The sequence below is a fragment of the Gossypium hirsutum genome, chromosome D03, assembly GCF_007990345.1.
Source record: "Gossypium hirsutum isolate 1008001.06 chromosome D03, Gossypium_hirsutum_v2.1, whole genome shotgun sequence".
Classification (NCBI taxonomy): Eukaryota; Viridiplantae; Streptophyta; class Magnoliopsida; order Malvales; family Malvaceae; genus Gossypium; species Gossypium hirsutum.
The window spans coordinates 44099722-44127265 of NC_053439.1; the positions used below are offsets into that span (position 1 = coordinate 44099722).

The 27544-nt window shown below is 33.4% G+C and overlaps 1 protein-coding gene across 4 annotated transcripts; it reads left to right on the forward strand.

The window, feature by feature from the left end:
* The first annotated feature begins 16998 nt into the window (after positions 1-16998).
* LOC107941244 (ribonuclease J) lies at positions 16999-25969 on the forward strand. 4 transcript variants are annotated; one of them, XM_016874796.2, is made up of 17 exons: positions 17001-17324; positions 17664-17892; positions 18167-18290; positions 19117-19173; positions 20303-20494; positions 20578-20655; positions 21193-21375; positions 21475-21555; positions 22067-22132; positions 22205-22297; positions 22580-22705; positions 23131-23244; positions 23401-23496; positions 23582-23679; positions 23757-24205; positions 24414-24808; positions 25517-25969. In XM_016874796.2, exons 1-17 carry the CDS (start codon positions 17219-17221, stop codon positions 25610-25612), a joined length of 2583 nt encoding a protein of 860 aa, XP_016730285.1. In that variant the 5' UTR covers positions 17001-17218; the 3' UTR covers positions 25613-25969. The 4 variants fall into 4 exon arrangements, with proteins under 4 accessions (XP_016730286.1, XP_016730289.1, XP_016730285.1 ...); XM_016874797.2 differs by lacking the exon at positions 25517-25969 and having other exon boundaries at positions 16999-17324; positions 24391-24807; XM_016874800.2 differs by lacking the exon at positions 25517-25969 and having other exon boundaries at positions 16999-17324; positions 24311-24466.
* Positions 25970-27544: the final 1575 nt, after the last annotated feature.

Sequence of the window (27544 nt, forward strand, 5' to 3'; positions counted from 1 at the left end):
CTGACATCGTGCTGTTGTGCAGATTTCATTATCAGCGGTTAACCCGGGCATATCCTGGTATGATCATACAAAGACATCTTTGAACTCTAGAGGTAACTCAACAAGGTCTTGCTTCGTCTTTGTGGTTAGGTTAATTCTAATTTTCACTAAGCTCACAATTTCTAATAATTTCTTATGAGGTAAGATCTGTCTATCCTCTTGTTCTACTATCCTCAACAAGTCCGGAGATAAGCTACGATCTATGTCATTTTCAAAGTCATGAGATCCCTCTAAACACATGCCTCGCTCAAAAGGAAAATCTGAGTCGGTAGCAGCGTCATTCATGTAATTGATATCTGGGGACCCATAATAAGTACCAAAGAATATACAAAAGAATGTATAAATTTATGAATAATTATTTGTACCATATGATTATGAATGAATGAATGATGTGGAAGGAAATCCAAAAGAATGAAAGAATAATTATTCAAAAAGACTGAAAGAATATTGGTTCAAAAATGGTCACAAGGATGCATTTCGTTAAAATAACAATGTTCAGACATGAGCCTATTTCACAAAGAAGTTCTTATTGCTTTTAAGCTAAAAGCAACAAGTGCGTTCTGAATATTACTCTAAGTAAGCTCTAAATACTATAGGAATTTCTTCCGCAGTCCAATTATTTAGAACACTTCCAAGTTGATAAGGGCGAATATCTAACAAGGACCCTTTTCAGTTGTCTTCATCCAAGGCATTGATGTGAACACTTCCTAACACTTCTTCATACATTGCATTCACCCCATTATCCATGTGATTGGGTAGTGGATTTTCTGCACTAGATGAATCATCAAATTTGATAACGCCCATATTGATAAGCCTTTCGACCACTTTTTTAAAGGCAATGCAATTTTTTATGGAATGCCCCGTAATTCCAGCATGATAATCGCATTGTGCATTCACGTCGTACCATTTGGGGTACGGAGGTTGTAGGGGTTTTGAGTAGAAAGGGGCAACAACGTGCGCTTCGAATAAGCTTTGATACAGCTCCTTATACGACACCGAAATAGGCATGAACTGAGGTCTTTCTGTATTTGTCTTCTTGTAAGGTTCTCGCCTTAAAGGGCTCTGATGACTGGTGGTTTCTGTCTTTGGCCTGCCCACAGTGATTGGTTTTGAGTGGCCCTTGTTATATCTACCTGCATTATCCCCTTTATTCCCCTTATTCCTTGGGGCCTTTGTAGTATTTGGGTACTCTACCCTCGCCTGTTTTATTTCTGCTGGATTAGCAACAAGATTAGCTAAATTATTCCTCAGATTGCATCCTGGGCCTGTCAGGCAATTCACTGGTGTCGATGTACCAGTCTGATATTGTTGGGGTCTGATAGTAAAGAGTGTCCCTTGTGGATGCCCATCTAGTTGGACTTGGACATTTATCGGAGTACAATCTGGGGAATAGGCAAGATCCTTATTATCAACCCCAAAGTGGACCACCGAGTCTTTCACTTCTTCTAACTCTCCAGCTAACAATCGGTTGAACTGGCTCATCATAGTTCTCTGTAATTCTAGCATCTGATCTCTCATTTCTTGTTGAAATTTAGTCAATTGCTCCTGCATTTGTATTTGCATTTGTTCTAATATAATCTAACCTTTGGTCCATTTCTCTAGTATTTGCTTGGATACCGTAAGGGTGTTTGGTTGATTGGTTTTCTAGATTAGCTGAAATAAATTTACTCAATTAGACTTTTTAATGGATTTTAATGCATATGATGTCATGTAATGCAAATGCATGAAATGAATGCCTAAAGAGACGTTGATTCTGATTCAATTACATTTAGAAAACTTTTCTAGAAGACAAATTTCTTTACATAAAACGAATATATATACGACATCACCCTCATATCCCAAGAGACAACATCGATCATTTCCTTTATCCGTATGTTTAAGATAGATCTCGCAGGTTTCCAATGGATGTCTCTACTAGCTCCTTTTGTTTGATCTTGGTCGCGATCCATTGTTTGCCTATCCTTGTAATGCTCATCGACTTCTTTAAGGAAGTTGGAATGTCGAAGGATCTTAGATAATCATCTTGAATCCTCGGGCCATGAAGTAAAGTCACGAACTCTTCCATCGCCATTCTTGTGTTTCTTAGAATATATTCAGGCAGTCGTATTATTTTCCACTTTATCAAGAAATCCGTATTCCATGATAAGCTTTCTAATTTAGTAATCGGACTTGAATCAATATCTCTTTTCTAAGATGCAAATGCAATGCAATCATAATCAAAACAAAACAAGATGGGTTAGTACAAAACAGAAGCAAACAAGGAAAACAAAAGTACCTAGTCGGGTGACCACTAGGGGTTTGGAGGGGCTCTACCTAGGATGGGTTCCTAAGGTCTTCTATATTCGGTTTGGTTCTAAAGACAAGGTACCCGAACCAGCAGATTCCTCGATCCTCACCCATTATAGGCTCATATGGACTGAGTTTGGTTCAGGGGAATACATTTCCCTATGGCTGCACGGAGATGAAAATCTCACGAAGACATAGGTATAAATGTATCCCGAAAGTGATCCACTATATCCTGCACGGAGGTGAAAACCTCACGAAGGAGTAGTTTCTCACTTCCACTTAAAGGGTAAGACTAAACAGTCTTTATGCAATATGATGCCAAAACATAGAACTCAATCCATAGTAATCAATCACAAACAATGCAATGAGAGGATCGTAAATTTTCAAATCAAATTTTCAATTTTCAACAATAAGACAAAAAACAATCAATTTTACAGCTTGACTCTCTAATGTCCCCAACGGAGTGGCCAAGTTGTCGAAACCGTTTTTTTTGAAAAAACAAAAATTTAGTTGTCAACTTATTAAAATGAAAAAATTAGAGTCGCCACCGATCTTTTAATGAGGTGTGATCAGATCACCTTGAAAATGATTTTAGGTTTACGAATTTTGAGAAAATAGGTTCGGGAGTCGGTTATGCACGAGGAAGGGTTAGCACCCTTGTAACGCCCAGAATTGGTACCGATTTGATTGTTTAATGTCTTAGTGTCGACATGAAAAGATTTTAAAATACGATCCTTTGAAAAGAAAATTTGAATGAAATGAATTAGATGATGAGACTCGCTTATTTCAAAGAAATAAATTGTCACACTTAGTAAGTTAGAGTGCAACATTTTAAATCCTCAAAATTAAGTTTATCTTTTGACTTTTAAAACCTATGCATTTTGAAAAGGATATCTGATTATTTGGGTCAAATGAGAAAATCAAAACCTAGTAAGTTAGGGTTCGATTTCACAAAATTCCTAAATATCGAATATTGCCTTTATTTTTATTTGTTAGAAGAATCCTCGTCTAGAGAAAATAATATGTCATATCCAATGAGTTAGGACACAATGTATCGAATTCCCGAGAATGAGTTTTTTATTTGTGTGTTTTGATTAAAGAATAATATCGATTATTTAGATTCGACGGGAAAAATTGGAACCTCATACGTTAGGGCTCAATTCTTTCGAAGATCCCAAATACCGAACTTTGAGTTATCTTGGAAGTTTTTGAATAAATTGGTTTTGACACTTAAACGATATTAGACGTGACCTTTTAAACGAATAAAGTGTTGTTGAGTGATAACGTACAATGCGGAAAGATAATTCAAGTTTAAAATGTACACTAATGGATAATGAATAATCAATAAATAAATTTAAACAAGCATAGCAATAATTATCTCAACCATATATCATACAAATACCAACATTGACAAGTAATAGGAAGCTAATTGAAACCAAGCAATTTTACATAAACATAAATAAAACATACAAATTTAAAAATAATTTAAGAAATAAATAGCATGAAAGAATGGGAAAGATCATTAATAAACCCTATGCGAAAATAAATTTAAAGCAAATAATATATATATATATATATGAGAGTTTCAAAAGGAAATTCAAAAATAGAGTTAAAAACATATGAAATATAACATACAAAATAATATATACTTAACCTAAATAAGTATTACATACTAAATAAAAATAATATAAAACCAACAACATCATGTATGTGAGGTAAAAATAATTTTCATGAAAGTTATATATGTATAAAATATATATGTATATAGTTTAAAATTAAATAATATATATTACATATATACATATATAATAAAAACAGTCTAAAAATTATAGTAAATAATAAAGTAACACACATATATATTGTAACACCCCTTACCCGTATCCAACACCGGAATAGGGTACCAGGCATTACCAAAACACATACACTTGTAAACGTATTTACCGAGTTACAAAATTTCATCAAAATTAAAACTTTCAAAATAATTAACATGTTTCTATAACTTTTCACAATATATCCTCAAAATATTATAATCATAATAATTAGGGCCTGCGAGACCCGATACATACTCATGCAATTTAATGCTTCATTTCCATTTCATTCAATTCGCAATTTCTCATGCTCATAATTTAAATCATATCACTAGCAATTTCCATTTAATTCACGTACAAATCAATGACATCAAATTCAAAACTAATACGTATTTACCATTTAACTCAATGTTTATTGATTATACCATTCAATAACACATTTATGAAATTCTCAATTTAGCAATGAAAATATCACTTTAGTTTGAATAACAACATCGTCCTGATATAAATACACTACCACTTATCCATTTACTTTAATTCTTTTGGGCCCATTTGTCACTTACCATCCTTAATCAAATTAGGGAACGGTCACGGAAAATTGAGTACTTCACTTTCACTTTGCCATAGTATAACTATGGTCTTACGTATGATCACTTATCACTTGTCCCTGATCAGATAAGTGTAGCCACCTATCACTTTGTTTCTTGATCAGATAAGTGTAGCCACTTATCACTTTGTTTCTTGATCAGATAAGTGTAGCCACTTATCACTTTGTCTCTTGATCAGATAAGTGTAGCTAAAGCTATCACTTATCACTTTGTCTCTTGATCAGATAAGTATAGCCGAAGCTATCACTTATCACTTTTCACTTGTCACTTGATCAGATAAGTGTAGCCGAAGCTATCACTTATCACTTTGATCAGATAAGTGTAGCCGAAGCTATCACTTATAACTTTTCACTTGTCACTTGATCAGATAAGTGTAGCCGAAGCTATCACTTATCACTTTGTCACTTGATCAGATAAGTATAGCCGAAGCTATTACTTATCACTTTCCACTTGTCACTTGATCAGATAAGTGTAGCTAAAGCTACCACTTATCACTTTGTCACTTGATCAGAAGTACTCAAATCCGGCGTTCCGCTCAATTTGATCATTTATTCATATATCAGGCTTACCAACATGTGTTAATTCATAAACCATTCATGGTATTATTTCATGCCAAATCATATACTGAATATACCATACACACATACTATGAAACTTTATTTTCACACATGAGCTTAAACCATGACCAATAATGCACAAAAATAAGCATCATTCATATTTCATCGTTTATGAGTTATAATCAAACATATCACCATTTATACACGAATCATTCATATATTTCCGAATTTTCCTCCTCCTCCTCTCCATTCCACATCCTTAATGTGTATAACACACTTAAACAATATTAACCATAATTTCAATATTCACTAACATGTATATTCAAAGCTATTTATCCGAGTCAGAGTCACTAAATTATTTTTATCCGGAGCTAAAGAGCTCCAAATTAAGATCCGTTAATTTTCCCTGAAACTAGACTCACATATCTTCATACCATAAAATTTTCATAATTTTTGGTTCAGCCAAATAGTACAGTTTATTCTTTAAAGTTTCCCCTGTTTTGCTGTCTGACAGTTCCGACCACTCTTCACTAAAAATTAATTATCTCATTGTACAGAATTCAGATGATGTTTTAGCTTGTTTCTTCTAAAAATAGACTCATTAAGGATTCTAACCATATAAACTATAACTCATAATCATTTTTGTACAATTTTTAATGATTTTCCAAAGTCATAACAGGGGAACCTGAATTCATTCTGACCTTGTCTCACAAAATCTATTATATCTCATGATTTACAATTCCATTGCTCACATCATTTCTTTTATAAGAAACTAGACTCAATAAGCTTTAGTTTCATATTTTATTCATCCTCTAATTCAATCTCTACAATTTTTGGTGATTTTTCAAAGTTACACTACTGCTGCTGTCCAAAACTGCTTTAGTGCAAAATGTTGATTTCCATTTTGCCCTAAATTTCACAGTTTATACAATTCGGTCCTTTCTCAATTAACCCCTCAATTAATCTAATTTTCTCAATTAGTACTTTACTAGACATTATAAGTTGTTACACAACTATTGAAATTCAGAATTTCCACATATAACTCTATCTTCAAACTCTTTTACTATTAGGTCCCAAACATTCACTTTCTATTCAATTCTTTCAATAAAATCAGCATATGAACAATTTAAAGCTCTAATTTCATGCTAAATCATCATATACTTCCAACACATATTCATATCAACTTTCAACTTCTTTCATAAAATCAAAAACTAATGGATTTAACAAGTGGGCCTAGTTGTAAAAGTCATAAAAATACAAAAATTTCAAGAAATAGTCAAGAATTGAACTTACTTGTAATAAAAATATGAAGAACCAGCTTGAAGAAGCCCTTCCATGGTGTTTTAGCTGATGATAATTCAAAAAAATGAAGAGAAATCTAGATAATTCCACTTGGGTCCTAACTTTATTAAGCAAATTTTGCAATTTTCCAATTTTGCCCTTAATTCTCCTTACTTTCTTGCTGATTTCATGCCTCTGCCGTCCAGCCCAAATAGACCTTGGGTCTATTTGCCTTTTAAGCCCTCTTCCTTTTATCATTTAAGCTATTTAATCATTTCCCAAAATTTTGCATTTGTTACAATTTAGTCCTTTTTGTTCAATTAATTATCGGAACTTTAAAATTTCTTAACGAAACTTTAATACTAACTTTTTTAACACTCCATAAATATTTATAAAAATATTTATGGCTCAGTTTAAAATCCCCGAGGTCTTGATACCTCATTTCGATTCTAATTATTTTAATATTTATTTCTAGTGCACTATTCACTATTTCAAAAATTTTCCTAACTTCATATTTAACTTATACTTACTAAATTAATAATATTTTCTACCCATTTGTCGAATTTAGTGATCTCGAATCACCGTTCCGACACCTCTGAAAATTCAAGCCATTACATTTTTTTTTTCGTCGGATTTGTGGTCCCGAAACCACTGTTCCGACTAAGCCTAAAATCGGGCTATTACATATATAGCTAAATATAATCAAATATAATAATAATAATAACAATAATAAATAGTAAAATAATACTAATAATAATAATTAAGTGATTAGAAAACGCAAGAGGGATTAAACTGCAGTCAAAACAGAAATAGCGGGCCACAAATGTAGTTTAAAAAAACACGGAGGGTCTAAACTGCAATTCGCGAATTACAAGGGGGCCAGATTGGAAATTATTCTATTCCCCAAAACGCAGCGCATTGACACAGACCGAAATGAGACAATATCAAAATGCAGGGCAAAAAATTAAAAAAAATTAAAAAAGGACCGATTTAAAAACCATGTAAGAGTAGAAGGCCCTTTTGCGCAATATACCCAAGTGTTGGGAAACACGCGGATCCTCCCCGGGTCTGGTCATCGCACGGGTCGGAGGCTTCTGAACGGCGTCGTTTTTAAAGCTACTGAAGCATAAAACGGCGTCGTTTTTAAAGCTACTGAAGCATAGAACGGCGTCGTTTCCTTCACATATATAACCTAAAATAAAACCTAAACAGATCAGCCTCCTATCATTTTTTTCTAAAAAAAACTTAAGAACCCTAAAGGTTCACTGCGCCGCTTCATGCCCAGGCTAACCAGAGGGCATTTGTCTTCCAACTGACTCCGATTACAACGAAGTAGAAGGAAAGTCGGCCACCAGGTAAGCTTTGACCCTCTAACTCTCTTTCTTTATTTTTTATACACAAATAATAATAAAGAAAAAAGCAGAAAAGGAAAAAAAACGCAGAGAGAAAAAGAAGGAAAGAACACCTTCAAAACTCAGTCTATTGCTTTTTTGATTCTTTTTGTGTATTGATATTGCACGTAACCCTTACAAATTCTGGAAAATGGCTTTATATTGCCGAAGATAAAATGAAATAAAAATTACAACAAAATATATTTCGCTCTTTTTTATTTGCTGCTTTTTTCTGTTCGTTTTTGCTTGTTTGCTTGTGTGCAGGTACGACTGTACAGAGCAGTGAACGTGGAGGCATGGCACGTGGCGGTGGCACACGTGCGAGGGAAGGCCCTGGTGGCTGCGGCACTGAAGGCTCGTTGTGGCTGCTAGGGTTTCAGCGTTTGGGGAATGTTTTGGGCTAGGTTGGGCTGGATTAGGCTTTGGGCTAGGCTAGTGTTTGGGCTGTTTAGGTATTGGGCTTGCTGATGTAATTTGGGTTTATTATTTTTTTGGCTTGTAACTATGGCCTGATGGACTTTTAATAATTTTTTGTTTTTATTTATAAAATTGGGCCAAGCAAATTGGGTATTACACTATATACATGCCACTTAACCAGGTTAGGAACAATAGAAAATATACCGAATCAAGGTTGGATAGTGTGGGTCCCGAGTTGATCCAATTGACGCGTTTTGCAATAAGACCTAAACAGAGACAAGAAAACAAAACAAGATAATCATTACTATTACTTAGTAATTTCGTATGAAATTTACTTAACTTACCTTGACATTAAATTAACTTAGGCAATTAGAACATGTTGGTATTGAACCTAAGATCCCTTGACATCCTTATGCTTTCATATACATTTCAACAAAACAACCAATAAGTTAATTTGTTTACATATCAAGCACTTATAATACGAATCACATGTACTTATCTAAGATCTCAATATAACATCATTTATGATATCCAGTTCATACTCAATTCATAAGCATATAATTAAATTCATGTTCAGATTACAGTCAAATCATGTTCAATCTTTTGACCATTTATAACTCAAGTCATTTTGTTCCATTATCAGTCACAACTTAAACAATATAACTCATCTCAGTTCATATTTAAATAAATGAACTATCTACTATACTGTTCCCTGCTATCACAATTTCACAACAACAAGTGAGTTTATCACACATGAATCATATAACATTTATGTCATTCCACTCTCATTTATCTAATTCAGAATCGGTATTCAACATCATTCAAACAATTTCATAGTAAGAATATTAGGAGCCCGATGAACTATACCAAACATAACTCAAACACATGGTTACCTATACCACACCAGGGAGCATTGTAATGCTAACAGGGGCACTGAAGTGCAAATCCCATACAGGCGCACGTTCTAACCTTATTGGCATGCAAATCGTATCCTAATCGTTTATTAAGTTCAAATGGGCATTTATACAGGATTCTGAACATTTAAAAAACAAGAGCACTTCTATGTTTTCAAAATACACATCATAACCAAGTTACAATCATTTTGTATCTCACATGAATCATATTCCTCAAGAATACATGGTTTACAATTAGATCATTAATCTTTTCTCACCTTTAGTACTAATTATAAATGTTTCAAAATTTCAAACACTGTAGCTATATACACGTTTTCATGATTCAAATACATTTCAAACCATGTAATATCATCATATACATCTCGTACATTTATGTAACAACTTTACGTTTAGTCGATGCCACACATCTATTCATATTTATCATATATTTCATATTTTTACGATTAAATCCATTTGATGCCAATATTTTATGTATATAACATTTCAAACTAACAGTAAACAAAATAATACAACATATCAAGAATTAATAAAGTAAGTCCATACGAACTTACCTAACTAAACCAACAACAAATATGACACCGATGACTATTTCACAATTTTTCTTTTTTTGCAATTAAGCTCTAATTGGTTTAATATTTGATCTATATGATAATTAAGTTCAATTTATCAATTAAAATACTTTAAAACACTCAAATACATGCATATGAAAAATTAATTTCATTTTACAATTTTTTTTGAAATTTTACATTTTATTCAATTTAGTCCCTAAAACCTAAACTAACATAACTTTCACATTTGAGCTCCGATTTTTAAACCTATTTTAAATTAATCCATGTACAGCCCTCTATTATCAATAATTAAAGAAATTTCATATCAATTTTGAAATATTTATACTTTAGTCCCTATATTCAAAACTAATAATTTTTACTTTACAAATTAGTCCTTTTACATTTCCACACTTAATATCTAACCATTTAACATAAAAAAAACTCAAGAATTCATCAATAGAAACTTTTATAAACTTTTAAATTTTTAAAAACGGAGGCACGATATAGCTAAATCAAGTTACAATGGTATCAAAAACATAAAAATTATGAAAAACAAGCTTGAATAGAACTTACATGCAAAAAGGAAAAGTTGGCCAAAACTTCCTAGCTCTTAACAATGGTGGTTTTGGTTGGGAAGAAAAAGAAATGAAGATGATGGCTTTGCATGTTTATTTTATATTTTAATTAAACTTTAACTTATGTTATCTTTAAAATTTAATTAAAATTTTAACTAATACTAAGCTAAGGAATGGGTCCAACCGTCCAACATCATTAGAAATGGTCTACTGGCCATCTAAACCCTTAATTAATTACCTTTTAAGCCTTTTAGCTAATAAAAATAAAAGTGATTAATATTTACGATTTTTACGATTTAGTGCTTATACCTTAATTAGTCACTAAATCGACAAAAATTACTTATCAAAAATTTAATTCACCTATACAAAATCTCTGTAAATATTTAATAAAAATATTTATGAGCTCGGTTTATGGAAACGAGGTCTCAATACCTCTATTTTCAAAGCCACTGACTTTTGAATTGATACACTTGTACCTTAACTAACTTTCCAAATAACCAAAAATATTGGACCAAAATTCAATATAATACTGTAATGACCTCATAAATATTAATAAATAATATCTACTGACTGGATCATCAAAAAATAGAGTTTCGAAACTACTATTTTCGGTACCACTAAAAATTGGGTTGTTACAATAAGACCCCTTTAAATAAGCTAAGATTTGAGGTCTAATCATACTAAAATATCTCAAAAGTAATCATATTTTAATTGGAAAAAGATAGTAGATTTTAACTGGGAAAAGAAACTAGATTTATGTGGGAAATATGTCACGACGTCGCAACGTCTCCATTCGCGTCGTCATGACGTCATCTATCGTCGCAATGTCGAAAAGCTTCTTATCGTGACATCACTGTCTCTTCAGCCGAAAATATGAGGCATACCCCACAATTTTATCGTTTCAACCTTACCGGTTTTGAGTTCAAGTTATTCGGGCTAAATATAGATGGGGTGGGGTTGTTCTATGGGCACTTCGTACTAATAGTTGTTCTTGCCTTTGGAAGGGATTAGTCATGTATGGGAGACGGTATAGGATGGGGTTGTTTGAAATGTTGGTAATGACATGATAGTTGATTTTTGAAGGGATTGTTGAATTTCAGATTGTAGTTCACTTTTGAACCATTGTTTACGGCCAGAGACTATTTCAAACAATCATGTGTTTGTTGTCAAGTTGACCAATGTGTATAGCGAGTTGGATTGGACTCAACTTCAACTTCTGTTACTTGATGGGATCTTATGATGAATTTTACAAAGCAACCCCCGATGGTAGGAGATATTAATGATTTTCCTATATGAGATTGGGATAAACATTTTTTCTTCACCAAAAAGTCGATTTATGCCTTTTTGAGTGCTACCATCACAACTTTGTCACCTAACCGATGGAGAATCATGTTGAAATTGGCCTGTCCATAACGGGTTAAAGTCTTCCTTTGGTTAATAGCTTAGAACAAGCTATTAACAAAAGAGGTGAGAGTTCGAAGATGACCGCCTATAAACGAGTAGTTATCGTTTATAGAATAAATATAACACAAAAAATACCAGAAGTATAATTGTACAATGAAATACCAGAAGTATTTCGAGGATAATACCCAAGGGATGATGGAATAAATAATGAAAATATTTTCACAATAACAAGTCTAAGTAGTAGTAATTATTTCCTATATTACGATTAACCATAATATATTAAAAGGAATAAAAATAAATAAGTAACAAAAAAATAATGAGTAATAAACAAACGAACTAAATCGATAAACCAATCATGAGGATTAACTTGCCTCAAGGTTTGTAACTAACTTTGGATTAGAGTTTTGAGATGGACTAGTAATTGATTAACTAATTATTACCTCTCGACTTCTAATTAACTAATTGATTGGTTGATACTTGATTATCTTTTGACCTCACTTTCTCAAACAATATAAATTGTGATTTACTCGGTTCAACTTATCTTCTGACCTCGTCTAGCCTATGATAGCTTATTAGGGTTGTCAAGCCTAATAGTTTAAGAACACATAATTTATACCAACTAATCCTTCTCAAGAAACTCCGAATCCTTTGTTAATCACATCCCTATCCACTCGTTAATCTCCCCTAAGTGATTTAGCGACTCATGTTATTCATAATCTCAACTTTGACCATTCGAAGAAGAAAAGAGATTTGAATAATCGTGGATTTAATACCGAATGAGGAACGGAGTTACAAATCTCTCGATTGAAATAAAGAATTAAAATGAATGCAAAGGAAAATATAAATTGAATACTTGAATTAAATAAACAAGTCATTAAATCAAAACTAATTCAAGAATAAAAACAACAAAGTATCTCAAAAGTCGAAAAGAAAAGAAAAGAAACTAAAACTAGTTCTAAACTGCAAGGGTTTTTGAAGGCGACTAGGATGATTTAGTTACATTCAACCCTTAATGTCTTATTTATAGAGGTGTTGGCAGCCCAAATTAGGTATTCGACACGTCCTTGGGCTTCGAATAAGTTTAATTTTGTGGACGAAAATATCCCCAAAATACTTGGGTAGCATGTCAGCCTTGTGTCACGCTACACCCCTTGCGTGGCACTACACGACATGCAACTTCAGCTTAATGTAGTTTTTCTGGTGCTTTGATGTCTTGAGAAGCTTGTGCAGCACTCGACCTTTACTTCCACGTCAATTGGGCCTTTATATCTCTATCCTACACACTCAATTGAACAAATTAGCACAACCTAAGGCCTATGTTGGCCTATTGGGTCACAACACCTACAAAATGTGTTAAAAACACTTATTTTTATTAACTTTTAATCCTAAGGCCTAATTACTGAAAATATAAATTAAAATCCTAAATTGCTTAGAAAATAAACTCGTTAAGTGCGAAATTGACCCAAATTGACTACTACATTTGACAACAGGTTAGAAGACACCTTGTGGTTGATCCTCACTGTGAAACCTGAGGAAGTGAAGTTGAGACCATTAGCCATGTGTTGCGGTTTTGTCTTCCTACTATGTTACTTTGGCTGCAGCCTACATGAATTGATAAGCTACATGAATTTTAAGTTCGTTGATAGAGGAATGGTTGTTTACTAATTTTCCAAATTTTGAACAGTTCGTTGTGGACCCATACAATTGGGAGTGTTTGTTTGGGGCATTAATTTGATGTATTTGGAAGCAACAAAATAAGATGATCTTTAATCAGAAGTATACTGGTCAGGAGAGCATTGGTTATATAGCTCGTTGATTATGTGGCGAGCTGGTTGTTGCTTCATAGGACTAGTGTATGTCCCATGGGAAACAAAAAGGCCATGCGATCACAGTTTTATCTATTGGGCTAAGCTAGATGTGGTTGGCTTAAGGTGAACATTGATGGGGTGAGGAGTTTGCATGTTGACTGTGCAGTTGCTAGAGGCTTGGTTAGGGACCACGATAGATATTAGCGAATCGAATTTGCTCAGAATATTGGGATTTGTTTGGTATTAGAAGCTTAGATGAGGGGCACTTGTAATGGTTTGCAATTGGCATGAGAGATGAGTGTAACACCCAAATGGTCGGACGAATGACCCTTCAAGAATTCAAACTTTAAAATAAGTATGAGTAATTTCATAATCAATTAAAAATTCCACAAGGTTTTTCTGTTAAAGCATAATATTTGAAACGAGTTTCTGATAAAATTCATATCTTATAATAAAAAGTCCAACAATATATGAGAATTTAATTACAATTTGAACTTGATTTGAAGAGTTCTAATAGAAACAAAAAATAGAGATTTAAACCACGCGATACCTCAGTATCTACACATGTTACAAAAATAGGAACATCATACTCACACAAGTTTGGATGTGCTGGCTTAGTTCTTTAATTCTTCCCAAACTACAATTTAGTATTACGTGAAATGTATTACTTGAAATGAAGAAAAGAAACATGGTAAGTTCATGAGAAACTTAGTGAGCTCTAAAATAAGTTAATTTAAATTTTAAGATTTGCCAAGATTTTTGCTTAGCTTAAACTTGTGAGATCATTTTCCACAGCTTATATTTGAGCATAAATCACATAGTGGCATAGTACAATGTGCATAAGAACTCCCCCTGTGAAAGATCGTGAGGCATATAGTCTCTTCGTACAGACTTGTTGCATAATATCTTCATATAACCCACTGAAAGAAGAGAGTCATTTCAGATTAACTTGGCGGACAATCCTGCGAACTCTTTAATGCAGATTCTAAATGTGGACTCGTACATGCAAACTCAGAAGAATATTCATGGATACAACAAGTCATACATATGTATTCATAGAAGAACTTTGCAATCATGGCGAATTCAAACAAGCGAACTTTGTTGCGGACTTCATTTGGTAAAATATCACATTTAACTTTAACATGAAACTTATCGAATAAGTCTGGCGGACTTTCATATCATTCATAACTTTCATATGCCACGGCCATGGACTTGCTTACATATATGTGGCTTAAAGACTTAGACTCCACAAAGTCTCATACGTACATAGAACCCACATTGGGTTATCTTATTCATTTGCGCATATATCTCTAAACAATCCAACTGAACCTCCACAAAGTTGAAAGACATGCATATACATTCTCCATACTATCCGCTTGAACCTCCGCAAAGCCAGATAACATGTGGCATAGAATTGCAGAACGTGACCTTTCTTCATCTTTCATCCGCTAAAACAACCCTCCATACTCTGCGTATCATTCATAATTATAACAGGCATATAACAACATTCAACTATTCATTTTATTGATAATACAACATATTATACCAAACATAACATTTAGCGGACCATTGCAATGATAACTTCATCAATAATTACTTTCCTAGTAAAAGTTTATCAAATAGTGAATTGGAAAGTATAATCAAACATAGAATTGTAAAACAATACTTCATATAAACCATCAACGATAATGCAACTCATTATCAGTAGAACATGAAGACAACCACAACATGAAAACACAATACTGATATACATATATTTAAAACAACCATAAAAAGTTTGAGTTTAGAAACTCACCAACAAAATACCCTGATTGACCCAACTTACACCTGCTTAGCCTTCCCTTTATCACTTGGACCTTATCTTTCTTAGTTGGCTAAATATAAAAATTATATAAAGATCAAAACGAAGGTATACATATGTAAGAAACTTTAATCCATATGCATGCAAAAGAATTATAGCTAGTATCTACTACTTTAACATCACAGTTCAAAATGCATCATACTGAAATCCCTAAACTTTCCTTTCTTTTACTTAAATTGAAAGGTACGTAAGAGCTAGAAAGATTATCAAATTGTTAAGTTCTCAAATATTTATGCTAACACCTTAGATTCTTCCTTTTATGCAACCCGTTTCTTAGTTTTCCTTCCTTATAGAATGAACCAGAGAAGAAAAAGATAGAAGAGTGATAGAAAAATGAATATCAGCATGAAAAACCCTTTCTATATATAGTCTTTCCACCACCGCTTCCTTTAATCCCAAGATAGTCAATCTTATTAATACCCTTAATCATAATGTTTCCCACTAACAGAGACTCTAGTTCTAATTTGACGGAACTAAATTTAAAACCTAACTATTTACCTAACTAGCACGTAAAGTTCACACAATTATACTTGAACCTGCTTAAACATAAATTTTTTTAATTAAGTACTTAAAATTTCAATTTTGCGAAACGTTTAATATTTCTAGGTGTGACGATGGGTGCAAGGAAAGTCATTTTAGAAATAGATAGTTTAGAAGTTGTTAAACTTCTACAATGGCCTTTGGCTGATATCTTGAGTTTGGCCACAGTTCGTGATGCTTATTGCCTATTAAAAAGGCAATGGGAGGTTCAAGTTGTGCATGTATACAAGGAAAGAAACACAGTTGCCTATACTTTGACCAATTATGCTTTAAAATGTCCTCTCAGATTCCACTATTTCATGCAACTACTAATTGAAGTTTTGCACATCCTGTATGATGATATGAGCGATCCTGGCTAGCCAAGACGGGTTACTGTACAGTTAAGGGCGTAGCTAAGAGGGCTGGCAGGGGTCTTGACCTCCCTAAAATGGAAAAATAAAGGCTCTTTAAAACTTTTAAAAATTTAAATTAGTGAAGGTAAAATTGCACTTTGCCCCTCTAAAATGATAAAACTTTGATTTAATCCTTTAAAAAAATATAAAGATATAAACTCTTAAAATGGTGAAATTGTATTTTTACTATTATAAAAATTACAATTTAATTTCGCCTCCTAACAAAATTTTCTAACTTCACTCTTGTGTAGTTAAGGTTATACTATCTCTTTCTTACCAGAAAACCATATAATTGATTAATAACCACATCATTCATAACATGGAAAAAGGACAAACACATGCAGCGTTTCCTTTTTCTTGTTCTTTTTTTCATTTAGTTATTAACCGAAGAGTAGTCTAAATACCAAAATCGAACAAATAAAAGTTTAAACAAAATCTCTGTAGTTGAAAAGTTAAATTGTGATACAAGCCATAAAAAAAAATTATCCACACGTGTGGGGGAGAGCACACACGGGAGATATTTGTCTTGTTTTTGAAAAATGATAAGCGTGATATTTCTCGACCTTACAAAAATCAGCGCATTGTTTACTCAATCAATTTCCCGCTTCCTGAAAAAGGCTCAATCATCTCTTTTGCTTCCTCTCGTTCGTTAAACCCTTTAACATAAATGCACAATCTTTAGGGTTTAATCTCCTCTTTTCGATTTTCCCAGACCTTAAGAAGTTGATGCAGTTGGGGTTTTGGGAGGTTTATCTTTAGCTTTCACGCCAGTTAAAGCACACCAAAAAAATGGCAGCTTCCACTTCCCTATCGCTGTGTCCGTACATATTATGTCGCAAGGCAGGCCCTAGAAATCGTTACATTTCTTGCTCCGTCGGCTCTCCTACTCCCATAAGTACTTCTTCCTTTTTTTTTCTTCTTATAATTCTTTTTGATTACCGAGAAGGTGAAGTAAAAATGAGATTCTTAAGCTTTTACGTTTTTGTTTCTTTTAAGCTAGATGGGATGTTAGAATGGTTTTTGAGTGCTTTTTAAGTGCTCGAAATAAGGCGAAATGGAGGAGTTTTGGAGTTCATTGGTTAATTCTTTTTATAAGTAGTGGAACGTAGGATAGAGAAATAAATTGAAAATTTTAGTCCAGTCTTTTATAGGCTCTTGAATTGGATGAATAGCTTATGGAGATTGTTTTCTTCAGTTATATTGATGGTTTCTTAACTGCTTTCTCATGTTTTAGGTACACGAAGAACTAAAGTGCCACGTAAAAGTTCAGGAAGATTAGATGGGGCTAGAAAAAGTATGGAAGACTCTGTCCAACGCAAGATGGAGCAGTTTTATGAAGGAACAGCTGGGCCGCCACTTCGGGTCCTTCCGATTGGTGGCTTGGGTGAAATTGGGATGAATTGCATGCTTGTTGGGCATTATGACCGCTATATTCTAATTGATGCTGGTGTTATGTTTCCAGAGTAAGTCTTGTGCATTTCATTTCTAGGGGGATTTTAGACTAAATACTTTTATGTGTAATTTGTGCTTATAGTAGAGAAAGTTGGTTATGTATTCTAATTTCTGTTACTTTTAAAGAAATTTCCTAATATCAGAAGACAGCCTAATTTTGACTAAGTTGTTGATCTTTTATTTGTGCAAATATATGTCAAATATGCTGCTGCAGATATGGCTACTTTTCTTTCTTTGCTTTTCTTTATTATATTAAAGTTGTGGTTTACTTTGACATCATTTCAGCTATGATGAACTTGGAGTCCAAAAGATTATACCAGATACTACATTTATTAAGAAATGGAGCCACAAAATTGAAGCAGTTGTGATTACACACGGCCATGAAGATCACATTGGTGCGTTGCCTTGGGTAAATTCTTGTCTGTCTAGCCTGTTAGTCTTTTATGCTTACCTTTTACTCGCCTATTAAATAGTTCCTAATAGGGCATCAAGACTTCTTATCACTTTCCTTTTATAGTGAAGTAAGATGCATGTTATGCTGTATAAGCCTTTGTTGGTGCCTTACGCTTCCTGTGTTCTTGCTACCATGAAGTTGTTTTGTCCATTTTCAATGAAAGGTGAATCTATACAAGTTGTTGCTCAAGGAGTAATACGTTACCTGTATTATGAGACACCTTCCTGACTCAGTTTCTTGACCTTTGCCGCTGGGCAGGGGAAATGTTCTCAGAATTTTGTCTGGTTCTTTTCATTTACGTTACAGAGCATCGCTGCTTTGTGCACGGTACTGTGGTCGTTAGTTTTAGATCCCTCAGTAAAAATAGGAAAGTAATTAAGAATAACAAATGCTAGCTATGTCTATGCTGGGTTAGAATCTTTCAGCATAATGTATTGGATTTGTTGAAAAGACTGAAATTCTGTCTTTTTTTTTTGTTGTAGACAGGAAGTACAAGAGATAGAGATAAAAGAAAGGAAAAAACTCTACTTAAAATAAGTGATCTAATACCTAAGCTTTATGAACAAGATATTTTCAAGAAACGGAAAGATAATAATACACAACATTTTTCACAGGATTGATTAGGGTTTTTCAAATACTAAATAACTATTAAGTTGCTTTACTTGGAAATTGGTATGGTAATGTAAATGTTATTATTGAAGGTTCTAGGGTCTAGGACAGTGTTCATGTTGCATTTTTTTTCTTTAACATTATTTTACAAGTTTTCTTTCCGTTTGAGCAGGTTATCCCAGCATTGGATCCCCATACTCCCATATATGCATCATCCTTTACAATGGAGGTACTTTCTATGGATGCAAAAGATTTATGATATGTGGCACATGCTTTGTTTGAACCTTACTATGTCTCATTTCTTATGACATCCCTAGAAGTATTGGCAAAAATCACTTTTTTTATGGATGCAGATGTTAAGGTTCTAAAATCTCTAATAAGCATGACCTTTATTAGAGATTAAGAGAATGAATCCTTAAAATCTACCTTTTAATATTTGTGAAACTTTGTCTTGGTAGCTCAGTAGCTATTGGAAGTTTATACCTCTTAGGCTTCTTTTGGATTCTATCACACCCATGGTAAGATGGCATCTTAAGGGGACATGCCTCTTTATTCCTTTACATTGGCATCCAAGTTCTCTTTGGATAACATGAGGTGAAGTGCGTTGAAACAAACGCAGCCCAAAATTCTTATTGGCACTTTGAGCTCCATTGAACAAAAGCTCCTCCTAGTGGAGGGTGTTGTTACATGTATAACCCTTCTGGGCTATTTGATTCAAAGAAATTTTGAGTCAATTATTTTATTCAATTAGATAATAATAAAATTATTATTATAAAATAATTATAAATGGATTTATTTACATAAAAATTCAATAAACATACCGGTTTTATGATTATGAAACTAATATAAAATTATCTAAAATAAATAATTACTTAAACAATAAATATAAAATATGGTTTCATATAGTTTTATTAACTTTTAATAAAATTATTATTTGACTTTAATATGATCTTTCTAATTATTTGCTATTTATTAATTTCATAAATATCAAATAAGCTAAATTTCCTTATATATAATTACAATATCGAGTGTCTTTAATGGTCATTTTACATTTTCACTATAATTCACTTCACTTTCATCACTGCGATTGGACCCAAACTCATATATTATCACTGATTTTAATCTCACCGCTGCAGTATCCTATCTCATTGTTACAGTAACAAAAATTACCTCCATCACAGTTTTTCAATTTTAGCAAAGCTAATCTCACCACCCATCCAAATGGACTCTTAAAGTTGTTGAGAGTTTATACCTCTCAATTAACTATATTATTGAGTTTGCAAAATGAGAACTTACTGTCTCATCTTTATTGCCTCTTGCTAAAATGGAGTGTTGACACTCTGCATTCATGTCAACAGCTGATTAAAAAGCGTTTGAAGGAGAACGGGATTTTTGTTCCGTCTAGACTTAAAGTATTTAAAATTAGGAGGAGATTTAAGGCTGGGCCATTTGAAATAGAGCCTCTCAGGGTGACCCATTCTATTCCTGATTGTTGTGGACTAGTTCTTCGCTGTGCTGATGGTACAATTCTTCACACTGGGGATTGGAAGGTGGGTTTTCCTCCTTGTCTATGCATTTTCTTCTCTTGTTACACTAAAACTTTCAGGCCACTTAAACTGTTAAGAGTTGACAGATTGATGAATCGCCATTGGATGGGAAAACTTTCGATCGGCAGTTTTTAGAGGAACTCTCAAAGGAAGGAGTAACACTGGTATGAATCCTGAATCTATTCTTCTAACTTCCATGAGAGGTTTTTTAGAGCAGATTACAGGGATTACTATTACGGAGTGGCGGTGAGGGCTTGTTAAAGGTTCATAAAGGACATGGACATGATCTATTAGTTGCATCTTCAATTTTCTGTGACAAAACCAAATACAGGAATATAATTATTTCAGTGATTTGACTCTTGATCGGGGCATGTCTTCTTAGACTATTTTAATCAACTAAGATGATTGTTTAGAATATGATATTGCTTGGTATTTGGTACTTTGTGATTTGTTTTGTTGCAATTCAAAGATGGACACTGGCAGCTGACACCTTGCATTGCTTATGTCTGTTCTTTGGCTTCCTAGGTTATTTTAATAATCTCTTGTGCATTAATTAAATCCACAAAAAGTAAAGAGATATCTGTTGTCTAGATTTGTCTGGATCTTTTAAGATACAATTCATCTGATGCAAATTGAGCTCGTCACTTCTTTCAAAACTGTTCCAATGAATGTGTAATTCAGTAAATTCATATTGTTTACAGATGATGAGTGACTCAACCAATGTATTGTCACCTGGAAGGACAATTAGTGAAAGTGCAGTAGCGGATGCATTGTTGAGACATATTTCAGGTGCTAAAGGAAGAATTATTACTACCCAGTTTGCTTCAAACATACACCGGCTTGGAAGCATAAAGGCTGCTGCAGATGTAACTGGTAGAAAGTTGGTATGTTTTGTCTGACTGCAAAGCTATCTTGTGAATCTAGTTGTCTGAATGATAGGGATGTCAGTTTTCACAGCTGAGATGTTGTGCTCCTTGAACTAGGTATTTATTGGCATGTCATTGAGGACATATCTAGATGCTGCTTGGAAGGATGGAAAAGCTCCAATTGATCCATCAACTCTGGTATTCATTCTTTTGTGACACAACTTTCTTTTTTTTACCTATATAGTATATGGTTGTTTTCTTGAGACAAGTGTTACTCTTTTACTTTTCTTGTAAGTTCTAAGTTTGTTGTTATCAAATTAAGCTACTCAGTTGCTAAACTGCCCTTTTGTACAAATTATGCAGTTCTTGTTTAAGCTTATTTAGTGTGAAGTAAACCTTTAAATAAATGATGGGATTTGTAATTGGTATCCTCTTTTGCGATTCATACCTTTAAGACATAACTTCCAACAAAATCTATCCCATAAAGATTACTTTTTGTCTCTTAGCGATGTTTATGTTAGCTCTTCTTTTAGCTTTAAGCACAACTTGAATTTGGATATCTTCATACTGCTTTTATTCATTTCAATCTTACATTTTCCAAAAGAAAAAAAGAAAAAACGAAACTGTGTTAACTGAAACTCTCGTATCATGTACAACTGATTGTTTATCTTGTATCATTTGCTCTCTGCTCTTTCCATTACGATTTTAGGTGAAAGCAGAAGATATTGATGCCTATGCTCCAAAGGATTTGATAATCGTCACAACTGGATCCCAAGTAAGTTAACCTCTCTGGCTCTGATGAACTACACATTTAGCTGGCCTGTGACTAAGTGCTCTGTTGTGTCAGGCAGAGCCACGTGCTGCCTTGAATCTTGCATCATATGGAAGTAGTCATTCCTTTAAACTGAACAAGGAAGATGTGATTCTGTATTCAGCTAAGGTAATGATAATGTACTATATGCATTCATTTCTAACTGAAGAATTCTTTGAGCTCTTAATGACTGAATGTTTGCTGATGAAAAAGAATTAGCAGTGTGGTCAAACTTTTATTGTTCTATCTAGGTACTATTTCCTATGCTATGGGATAGGGTGTTTTTTTGTTTGTTTGTTTGACAATATACGGGATAGTTTTGGTATATTGATTATTATTTACTATAGGTTTTCTAAATCTTGCCCCAAAGTAATTGATTTGTTAAGATATCATTTTTAACCTTAATATCAGGTAATCCCTGGTAATGAATCTCGGGTGATGAAGATGCTAAACCGCATATCAGAGATTGGATCAACTATAGTAATAGGTAAGAATGAGGGGCTGCATACTTCTGGTCATGGATATCGTGGAGAACTGGTAAGATGAGTCAACACTGTTTTGCATGATTTCATTTTAAAAAGTTTTTTTGGTCACTTTCTTGTTCCTTTAACAAACAAAATACAAAAGGATAAGGAAACAGCATTACATTTAAAACTCAGGATGGTATGTTATACATTGTTGATGCATTTAATTGTAGGGCCTCTGGCTGCAAGATAGCATGAATTTATATTTCTTTCTTAAAAAAAGAATTATTTTGTTCCTTCAGTAACTGTTAAATAAAGGGGGTTTACTAAGAATTTGTTTTTGAGTTAAAAAAGAAAAATCTGGATGTGAATTGAACGTACTATGGATGTGATTTGAGTCGACCAAATAAAAAATCTTAGATTTTGATTGTGATGTTCTTTTTCTCCTGTTGTCTTTACTTGCATGTAAAACACAGTCTCAATGGTTTTATTTTGAAGGAGGAAGTACTTCAAATTGTGAAGCCGCAACATTTTTTACCTATACATGGAGAGCTTTTGTTTCTAAAGGAGCATGAGCTACTTGGAAAATCAACTGGCATTCGGCACACCACTGTAAGTTGCTATTATTTCTAGTTAGGAACTTTTTTTCTGATTCTCTCAATTTAAGTTGATTTTTGATTCGTCATAGGGGTTGCTTCAACATTATCTATCATGGTAGAATATGTACATTATATGAAAATCGTAATATAATTCTTATCATTGTATCAGGTTATAAAGAATGGAGAGATGCTTGGGGTTTCTCATTTGAGGAATAGAAGAGTTCTGTCTAATGGTTTCAGTTCCCTTGGGAAGGAGAATTTGCAGGTTTGAAATCCTCAAAAAGCATTCATCATTTTTCTTAAAAAAGTTAATTGAGAAGGATCTTCATGAATTTAGTCTTAAATTGCAGCTAATGTACAGTGATGGTGATAAAGCATTTGGCACATCAACCGAACTTTGTGTTGATGAGAGACTAAGAATTGCGTCTGATGGCATTATAGTGGTCAGGTAGATAAGTTTATATGCTTAAATGAAGTCTATGTATGTTTCATATTTGTTGACATATTAATATATCCGTTTTGCAGCATGGAAATTTTACGCCCTCAAAAGATAGATGGCATGGTTGAAAATACCTTAAAAGGGAAGATAAAAATAACTACTCGCTGCTTATGGTTAGACAAGGGGAAGCTTTTAGATACACTCCATAAAGCTGCTCATGCGACATTGTCAAGCTGTCCTGTGAATTGTCCTCTAGCTCACATGGAAAGAACTGTTTCAGAGGTATTGAGGAAGACAGTAAGGAAGTATAGTGGTAAAAGGCCTGAAGTAATTGCCATTGCATTGGAGAACCCGGCTGGAGTTCTCTCTGATGAGCTGAATGAAAACCTATCTGGCAATTACAATGCTGGTTTTGGGTTACCAACATTGAGAAAAGTGGTAGATGGGCATCCAAGAAGGGGACCACCAAACAAGATGAAAGTAGAAGATGACGGCATTTTGCATTTAGAGAATGCCTCGGAACAAAGTTTATTAGGTTGGTCCTTATCCTCTTTCGCTTCCCCTTCCAATCTCTCTCACTTATTCATGCTAGTGTCCATCTGCATGCATGTAGGCACATAATTTGATTGGATGTGTGTAGGTGTTGGAATTGTCAATTTATTGAGGTGAAAGCTAGTTCTCTTTGCGATTTAAAGCACCACTTTCATTGATGTCTTCTAGTCTGTCATGATTTCATCAAGCAGATGATGATGCTGAAGCTGAAAGGTTCTTACCCGTGGAAGACACCAGCACTTCAATTCCCGACTATACAGAAAGGCTTACACCCAATACTGATGATTCTGATGAATTGGAGGAACATGAGCCAGAAGTTAAGAGTGATGGCACTGCAAGCAATGGAGATGACTCAGAAATGACAGGCTCTCAACCAAAGTCGTCAAAGCCTAAGCGGAACAAATGGAAACCTGAAGAGGTTAAGAAGCTAATTAAAATGCGGGGGGATTTGCATAGCAGATTTCAAGTTGTAAAAGGCAGAATGGCCCTCTGGGAAGAAATATCTACAAGTTTGTTGGAAGATGGAATTACTCGAAGCCCAGCGCAGTGTAAATCTCTATGGGCATCTCTGGTTCAGAAATATGAGGTTTGTTCTTTCTCTTTTTAGTTTTTTTTTTGAACAGTGGGTTATATCTCTCTCTATATTTATTCTAGATTAGCAGATGTAATGATGGAAGATGTTCCGTGTGGCTTTAGTTTCATGGATATTCATGTTGACACCTCTAGCTTCTCCAGCACATTTAAGAATTTAAGTCTCTAGTTAGGAATGATAGAATCTATGTTGCTTCAACTTTAATTTTTCTTGAAGTGCTCATGTCCGACACCTGTGTACCGCATATCTTAACATGCTTATGGGAATATGATTCTTTGAGAACCCTCCAAATACATGGAAATCTTGAAAAGAAAAATTGAATAAACCTGTGTCCAACACTCGTACCCTTGTCGAGTAACATAGGATAGAATGATAGCATCACAAAGAAATTTGAGATCCAGGTACTTGCTTGAACTAGGATGCTACAATAATACTTGCATCATGTCCTAGGTTATGTCAGTATTGGTGTATTATGAGATTAAATAGCGGCTGCAACTCAACGTTATGGCCTTTATTCTATGGTTTCGGATCTCTCTACTGCTGAATATTCATCGAAATTCATTGCGATAGCATTCATGATGTACATAACTGCAATAAATGCATATACAACTGCAATTTAAATCCCTTTGATCAAGAATGTTCAATTTGTTTCCCCCTATCACTTGTGTTGCTTACTGACAACTATTGGCATATATTTGACAGGAAAGCAAGAATGAGAAGAGAAGTCATAAAAGCTGGCCCTATTTTGAGGACATGAATAAAGTTTTATCTGATTTTGAGGCAACAGCCACAACATGACTCAAACTTTGGAGGGGAGATGCTAAACATATGAACTATTCAAATATAGCCTGAACCAAGACAAGAGTCATAATAAACAGGGACAATTGTTGTAACCATGGAATTCAAGGGTGAAGTTGGAGGAACGGGAAACGAGGAAAGAGGCTTGTTTTGAGGTCAGTAAAGTGTTCGAGTATAAATGTACAAATGATAAAAATGGGTCAAATCAGAAAGGCCATTAATGGCAATAATCTTGTAGCAATAGACTTCCTGTCAGATTTTCTATTTTATATAGGCCCTAGCCCATAAGGGAATAACAACGGTGGAATTTACTCTTTTTTTTTCTCTTTTGAATTCAACAACGGTGGAATTTACTCCCCCCCCCCTCCTTTTCTAGGCTAGAAGTAAACAATGCCCTCACTAAAGTCCGCCCTTATATCTAATTAAGTTTTCAGTGATGGAGCTTGATATTTTTTGTTAACCGAAACTTTATTGGTCGATGAGGTGATTGATAAAGACCACTAGAATTTGACACATGGCATGACCATGCCATGTGGATGTATGTTGATATGGCATGTAATGTTAGAAAAATTAAAAAATAAAATAAAATGTATATTTAAGATGAACTCGAACAATCGTTTGTTCATTTTCATTTTAGGTAAGTGTAAAATTATTAAAAAAATATATAAAAAGTTAATAATTATTTAAAAAAGTATAAAAATTATTAAAAAATTTAAATATGTAATAAATTAAAAGAAATTATAAAAAATAAAAAAGTAGCATTCAAATTCAAATTATACAAATTTTTAGAATTACAAAATATTAATAATTATTAAAATCTTGTTGTAGATCCATTGATAAATGGATGTCCATAACCCTCCAAATTTATCCTATTGTAACCTCTAAAAGATGAATGTCTATAACTATTAAATTCATTATCTTGTAACCTCCAAATCATTTATAGGGTGCTTTAATGTTGGTCCTTAATGCTTTGTAACTTATGGTTTTTAAAGCCCTATAAATAAAGGGCATGAACAAGGTTATTGGATGCCAATATGAAAGTTGAATCATCCTCTCATCTTCCGTTCTCTTTTGTTCATTCTATATTTCTTTTAAGCTTTATAACATGTTATTAGCACGAGCCTTTACAAGTTTATAGTGAAATTCACGTCATTGCAACTATATATAACTTGCCCGTAAAGCTCCCATTGAATTACATACGGTGTATGTATTTTCATTATTGTTTTAATTTGTTAATCATATTTTTATAGAAAGAGAAATATTCAAAGCATACAAATCAATTTTTTTCTAAACTATTTTGGTTTATTCACCATTTTTTTAAAGGTTACTAAAACAAATTGAAATAATGAAATTTGTTTTAAGTTATTATTTTGACTATTTCTCTTTATGCCAATATTTGACATACATATTATTATCCCGTAAATTTAATATAAATAATTGGATTGTTTTATTATTGAGAATGTTTATTATCATGATTTTGCTCAAAGTGATAGTTCCTTTTATCGACGATCAAAATTACCCTCTATGATTTCCAAGATCTTAGACAACAAGATGTAAAGTTTCTACAAGAAGTTTCTGTTATTTAATGTTTCATATTTGATTATTTTTTTAAGCTAATTTATGGTCAATTATAATTTTTTGATTAACTTATTTTATTTGTATGGTCTTAGAATGATGGTGAAAGATTTAATATTGGTATGGATTTTGATTCGGTGCTCTTGACATTGGAGTGTCTTAGTATCATATAAGTTACTTTGAAATAAAAATTTTCTATCTATAAATTTTGAATCTGCTTTTGATAAAATCATCAAGACTCAACCTTGAATAAGGAAGTTGCTATTAAAACTTTCGTAGAAGAAAAGAAATTGAGGTAAATTTCACTTATCATTACATGCTTATATGTACTAGTATTTTTGCTCATAAAAAATTGTT